The 7,336-nt window shown below is 42.7% G+C and overlaps 1 protein-coding gene across 1 annotated transcript in view; it reads right to left on the minus strand.

Annotated features, from left to right (window-relative positions):
• Positions 1 to 5,989, minus strand: part of LOC104627630 (zinc finger MYM-type protein 3-like) — a 6,696-nt gene extending 707 nt beyond the window's left edge. Inside the window, 2 exon segments of the mRNA XM_010295957.1 lie at positions 1 to 458; positions 5,953 to 5,989. The exon segment at positions 1 to 458 is cut by the window's left edge and continues 488 nt beyond it. Coding sequence (XP_010294259.1) covers positions 1 to 458; positions 5,953 to 5,989 — 495 coding nt within the window.
• Positions 5,990 to 7,336: the final 1,347 nt, after the last annotated feature.

Consider the following 7,336-nt stretch of genomic DNA (forward strand, 5'->3'; position numbering starts at 1 on the left):
CAGCAGCCCTTCAGGATTGTAGCGGCTCAATAAGCCTCTTTTGCGCAGGATAAGCTCATCAGCAAAGGTGAGCTTCATGGATTTGTGTGGCTTGTTTCCTTTCCCTTTACACCTCAGCTCTATCTGCTTTTGCTTCAGAGCTTCCTGGGACCTCTTGAACTCTTTATCCCTCGTAATACTGTATCCATACCTGTGCTCTTTGAGATACCGCTCCAGCCCACACTGGTAGTTGGCCAGACTGTTTGGCTCGTATTCAGACCCATCCTTTTGTCTGGCGTCCACAAAGAAGGAAGCAAGGTAGGCATCAAGCTCTTTGCAGGGGATGACGTAGATCTCTCGGGTCTCAGAGGGGTACTTGGAGATAAGGAACTCTCGGAAATTGCGGAGAGCCGTCTGTGTGCTGCGAATGGTCTTCTCATTCTGCTCCCTGCTGAGCTCTGCCGCTCTCTCATCCTGGTCTGGAAAAGGGAGGAAGACAAAAGAAAGCAGAAGCAGTGAGTTTGTGTGACGTGCTTTTCCCCAAAACAAATTTCCTTAAAAAGGAAAAAAAAATGAAATCAATTTCACAATGAACACTGGAAAACATCATTACATACCTGTCACATGACTGAACAGCCAACTCCAGTTTCACAAATGATGTGCTAGAGTATGGCACAAAACCAAAGTGAGTTCCTCATGACACTGGAGCACAGTTTTGTGCATGGAGATTTGTGGAAAACAGTGGGATTAGAGGCAATCTGCTTTTTAAAACAAATGCAAGGTAGAAGGATTTTCTGTGGGTCCCAGTGCAGTGTGCAGGGCCTAATCTGACTGATAATCCATTCTGAATTGCTTCATTTGTGAAACCAGAGGTTGTACTGGTTCTATTTTTTTTCTACAAAAAGTAACTAAAGCATCATATTTGCAACAATTGTACAGTACAAAATAATGCAGCATATCCTGAAAAAGGAGTTGGCAGGTAAAACCACTACAGAGCAATATGTAATTGACAAATATACAAAAAGAAAATAAAGAGTTAATATGTTCACATCAGACGATATGGAAGAAAAACATGAGTATACAGTCTCTCTACATAACCAAGCTATACCTTGACAGTGGGAGTACAATTGTGACCATTTCCTTTCATTCTGCAGAAAAATCAAATTCTGGAAACAACTATATATTGCTCTACAAGGCTATACTCAAAAGTCCTTGCAATCAGTGACAAATCAAACCACAATATTCAGATGCTACCACTATGATGGTTGTTACTGACAGCTGATTTTCAGGCTGATCACAGGGTAAGCATAAAAAGGAAAAGCATTTTACATGTAAGTGATGTGTGTACATAAGGACTGTTTCCTTGGCACATGCAAACCACCCATCTGTACAACGATGCAGCTTACAAGCACAAAGATGGAAATGTCATTATGAATGTGACAAACCTGAATGGTTTTAGAAAATGAACAGCAAATGCAAAGAAGGAAAACTTCAATTATTTGACTATTCTCTGTAATTGTGAATGGAACATTCTTTTTTCTCTCTTCCACTTAGTAAGCAGAAGAGGGGAAAAAGCAAGTTCTTTTTTGTTCCACCTCACTGCAAAAACCATACACTTTGGTGTCCTTTCAGCAGTGCCATAGTAACACTCGCCTGGTGTTTCCCACCCAACATACACACCACAAAGCAGTGCGAGACCAGCTGAAGTTCCCACTGCCTCTCTGTCGTTCAGGCCAAGCTCATGTCAGGCCACGCAGCAACACCCATGCTTTGCAGCAGCACTCAGACACTTGCTACTCGTGCCCACTCTTCCCCACAAGCCTGTTAACAGGGGAGGCAGCAGGGAAAGGAAGGTGACTGTATCTCTTAGCAGAAACGTCAGTGCATAGCTGGACAGCTTCCCCTTCCACCCATCTACAGATGTGAGTGACTCTGAAGAGAGTTCATCCCATCACCTCCATACCACAGCTGCACACAGAGGCACTGGGAGTGACTTGCCACAGGACTTGCTGGCAGGCCAGAAACAGGGATGAGTTTATATCCTCTGGGATCAGGTCCTGTGTCTTCCCTGCAAGGCACCCACTGCATCCTCAGCAGCCAGTGAAACCTATTGAGAGGGGTCCTCAAACCCTCTGCAAAGCACAGAGAAGCAGGGGTCTGCAGCCAAGGCCTGTGGAGGCTTCTGCAGCCATGAAAAACACTGCCACAGAGCACTGAGGTTTGTTCTAACTGCTCAAGGGGAAAAAGAAAAGGTCACCAGCGTGTTTCAGAAACTGGTTTTAATACTGGTATGTCATTATCAAAGAGCTCTTAGCAGCCTGCAGTGAAGTCTCATGCTTTAGGCAATGTATAAGATGGATCTTTTATTATGGCTAGATGAAGGCTGGAAATAAAAAGACAATGCTGTCTGAAGCTCCGAAACAAACATTTACTCTAGCACCTTGTTCACTGCACCCACCACCACTTACTATAGCACTGTGTAAGTAATCAGTACTTTGACTGACAGCCCACATTTTAACTACTGTTTGAATACAAACAGCACATATAATGGCTCTGTTTTATACATGTCATCAAACAATACTTCTTAGAGGATAGCCTGTCACAACACAGCAGTGACACCCTGTCAGTCATTTATGTTATGGCATCTTTCCTTAATCTGCAAAGGAAATCGGCAAATCTGCAGCTAACAGTTATAAAATCCATGCTGAATTAAAGATCCACTCAAGTTGCACGAGCAAAACAGTACCCCAGAAACACTGCATTCCTGCAGTGCTCTGGTGTGTTAGCCCAGAAGGCAGGTGGGAAATGTTAAAAGATAATGGGTCAGCTTCTCATCCAGCCACATCAGGAGAGCTATGTCGATTTTGACTATGAATCCAGCCTGCATTGGCAGTGGATTATTCTCTTCCTGTAAGACTGCTCAAATAGCAGGGATATCTCATAGCATGGGATAAATGCAGGGAGGCAGTGAGACCCAACAGAGTCTGGGGCAGCCAAAGTCATCAGATGTCAGCTGAGCCACTGCCATTATCTGCATAGGCTCTTCATCCACAGCAAAAGCAGATGATGCAGCTGAGCCTAACTTAACTAAGACAACTCTTTATAGCCTAGAATAGCTTAGGAAGGAGACATAATTATTCATGTCATGAAAGTCCTACTGCTTCATTTAACCCAGGAGATTTCATAGCGTCGAAAGAAACCGTATCATCCATCTCTAGCTACCATGGAGATATAAATTTTATCCAGGCATATTTTTAATATCACCAAACTTCATGATTTCTGCTAGTTTCATAATCTTATTCTCTATTATTGTGGTGGTTTACCATGGTCAGCACCTAAGCACTTCACAGCCACTTGCTCACTCCCCACCCCAGAGGGATGGGCAAGAGAATAGGAAGAGCAAAAGTGAGAAAACCCCTGGGTCAAGACAAAGGCAGTTTAATAACTGAAGGAAAGAGGAAAAAGAAACCCAACTGACAAGTGATGCAAAGACAATCACTCACCACCTCCCACAAGTAGACCAATGCCCAGAGAGTCTCTGAGCAATGCCCACTTCCCCCAGAAACATCCTCCCTTCAGTTTTTATTGCTGAGCATGTTATTGTAGGGCAGGGAATAATCTCTTGGTTAGTCTGGGTCAGCTGACCCTGTTGTGTCCTCTCCCAAGCTCTTGCCCACCCAAGGCCCAGCTGCTGCAGGGACAGAGTAGGAAAAAGAGAAAGCCTTGACACTGTACAAGTCTGGCACATCAACAAACTGGTGTGTCATTAACACTGTTCTAGTCACAGGACAGGAACACAGCATAGTATGGGTAGCTATGAAGAAACTTAACTCCATCCCAGACACACCTAGTACAATTATGCCATCTGGATCACTAATAAAACACTGCCGCAGACCAGGCACACCTTCCGTACTTTCCGCACAACCCTTGACAGGACAAGGAGACCACAAAAATTATTCTCTGTGTGCAGCCTGCAAATGGCCCTTGTAAAAGACAATAAACCCATTTACTCTACACATCTCTATTTTGTCTACAGGAAGTAAGCAGAAACCGAATCAGAGACCTTACTACAGTCTAGATATTTGGTATTGGATGCTTCTGCTCTAGCCACATGGCCTTGTGACCTTGTCAGAGAAGATTAGGCTGGTGTAATGTCATTTTGTTACTTACAAATCCACCCAGACTGACAGATAAAGAAAGGCTACATAAAACTAATTTGATCATTAAGAACTCAAGACTAAAAGGCATCTCAAGTGCCATCACAGTGAATTTTTCAAAATGTGTATGTTACGGTAAGGATCTGACAAGCTGAGAGAACTGTTGAGATACAAGACTTCATCTCCGGGTCTGGGTATTGAAAGTGAATGTTCTTGTTACAGGAATGTTTCCATGTAACAGTTTCCAGATGTGTGCTTGGTCTCACTTTGCTGCATCTTGCTGAGCAGAGACCAAAAGCTCTTTCGGCCAGAGCTTTTTTTTTATTACTTATTTTCTGTGGTACTGCTGGAAACTACTGAAAACACAGGTGAGGATCTACATTAGTTCCTTGACCGCTGCAAGCATAAACCTGTTTGCTCTTGGGCCTCCACTGCTCACAGTATCATCAACTTTTCAGTGTGCAGGGATTCCAAAACTGGGTAAAAAAGAAATCACAAACCGCTCCTCAATACAGGAGAACACCTCTGTATCAGGAAGGCCCTGAGCTGCAAATTGCTGGAGGATAGGAGAGTGGGGAGGTGTCATATATGCTTGCACCTTTCTTACAGTCTTCTGTAGGTGTCTGTTGTTAGGCTCTAGGAAGACAGATACTCTCATGTTATGGTCCAACTTGTCACAGATAATAAAACAGTCTGAACCAACGAAGCAAATTGTCATGATTGATCTACCATGCCAAGCTATCTTTAATGCTTTTTATTGGTCATAACACAACCTTTGGAGTTGGTAGTGCTGTTACCACTGTTTCACAGACAAGGAACAGAAACATAAAAAATAAATTGACTTGGAGATGCATCTCCTGAGGTCCTGTCCCGTCCTGCAGAGGCATCACTGCACAAGGGAGCTGGCTGGAGCTCTTGTGTTTCCTATCCGATCCCACATCGGAGTTTAATTTCCAAGAAAACCAGAATGTGTCAGAAAAAGCCAGTAAAACACATTCTACTGTGGGATCTGGGGTAAACTCCCAGTTAAGAGTCTGAAAAAGTGTGTAGTAGTTTAAATATCCCAGTTTAAATGTAGCCAAAGAGATTAAGTGACCTGGCAAAGATTAAACATAGTGGGAGCCGAGTGCCCCACTCTAGCTTGAAACCATGAGATGATCCCTCCCACAGGGCAACAGCTGTCTTCTGATCTTTCCATAATCTGATCTTAATGCAGCCAAGACTAAACATTATCAGTGGAGTGATCAAACTCAGGGTTGTTTTTATTTCAGCTCACACAGATACACATACTCTGACTGCCTGAAAAGGACATAACCTCTGTAATTATGTATGGCAAGGGGAAAGGCCCTTGCTTTCATGACAGCTATATGCAAATTGCTAATGTTCCAGGTTTTGTGACATTAGTGGGAGTCATGAACGTGAGCTATTATTGCAAACAGTCTTAAACTCTGCTTAGGGTAGGTAGTGAGATCTCAGAAGTACATTAAAAGTAAAGTGTTTTTTTGGTGGTAATCACACCACCAGGCAAAGTCTTCTCTGCCTTATTTGTGTTCTGACCAGGAAAATACTTCTGCAGCAGACCTGCTTCCACCGAAATGCTTTCATGCAGGTGAAAAAGCCTGATTAATGGCACATATGGCACCACATATCTCCACGCTGGAGCTAAGCACTCTCTCTCCACGCCCCAGTACATTGCAGGTTGGCTCTTGCCCCTGCTTTGCAATTTATTATTGAAAAGGAGCAATATCAAACCTATAGGCCATGGCCATACATAGCCCCCTAAAAGAGTTAAATGTAAACCGCAGCCTGCTCCTACCTTTCTTTTCTCCTGTCTCCTCCTGTTTCAGGGCCATATCTACAGGCAAACAACGTTCTCAAGTCAACAACCACAATGGGCAGAGGTCCCAATGTTGCGCAAGGGAGGTATGGTCAAGTCATGGGGGGAAAAGACTGGGGAACCCTCTGACAAACGTGCCCTCCTGGAAGCGTCCTACATCTCCCCTGTCAGGACTGGCTGAATGCCACTGTCATATCACAGCATCACTGAATATCAGTCCTCTCTCTGCATGCAAAATATACAAAGCTGATAGCTGTTTTTCACTGTATCACAGGAATAACCAAATGAAAGCCATTCTCCCATCTCACCACCAAAGAGCCAAGGGTGAGGATAAGAGCAGGAGGTCTCCCCAGTAGAAATGCCTCTGCACATTTGCAGTAACACCCTGCGATTAAGAGACAGGGAGAGCTAAACACTTGGAGAATTATACTTTTGGCACTTTTCCTGCCTGGTACAGACTAACTTCCTTGGGGCAGCTTGTACACACACGCAGCAGTCAAAGGCTTAAGTAAAAAATACATATGATTTAATGTAATGATTTCTTATCCAACAATAACCATTTCTTTAGGAAGTCCTAAGGCCAAATAAAGTGTGCTTCCGGTGCCATAATAGTCACACTTATTTAAGCTTAGGCTTGGTGAGTCAGAGTCAAAGGAGTGGGGAAAACCCTGTGACTGCCTGGAGACTTTCATCAAGTTTTGACATCTAACAGCTTCTGAGATCTGCAGGATCAAAGGATTAACTTGTTAGCTGCAGATTACTGAAGTAGAAGAAAGTGCTCCTGCAATTTTTCTTGAATTTCTGTCATACCTACCTGATGCTGCTACTAAATTCTGTTTAACAATTAAAGTTCCCTACTTCCACTACATTAATTCAAACTCCATGTAGTTTAACATTTTCAGAAAAGGCTTTCATGAGCATGTAAAATCTGTAGTATGATAGAAATTTATTAATTAAAATCCATTTATGAAAGATGCTATGTTTTCTGGCTGGAACAAATTATGTTTCTATTCAGTAAACCTCCTCCAACAAAATTATCAGTGAAGTATTTTATGATTCTAAAATTAAAAAGCTTTAGATTCTGTCAAAGAAAAAAGGACACAGACTCCAAGCAAATGAACATGGGAATATTTATACATTGGTATCTCCATGAAGTAAGAGTCACTAAAATAAACTTTAGCCATCTGTACATTTTTTGCAAGGTACAGAATGGTCTGATAAATTGATGCTCACTCAGTTCTGGTTTTCAGTTCATGTTCACTTTCACTACTTTCTCACCACAACAGCCTGAAAAGATACAAGGTGCAATTTGGCTAGTGGCAAAGTCAACAATAAAATTCATATCAATATTAATAAGAGTACT

This window comes from Phaethon lepturus, unplaced genomic scaffold (assembly GCF_000687285.1).
Source record: "Phaethon lepturus isolate BGI_N335 unplaced genomic scaffold, ASM68728v1 scaffold30401, whole genome shotgun sequence".
Classification (NCBI taxonomy): Eukaryota; Metazoa; Chordata; class Aves; order Phaethontiformes; family Phaethontidae; genus Phaethon; species Phaethon lepturus.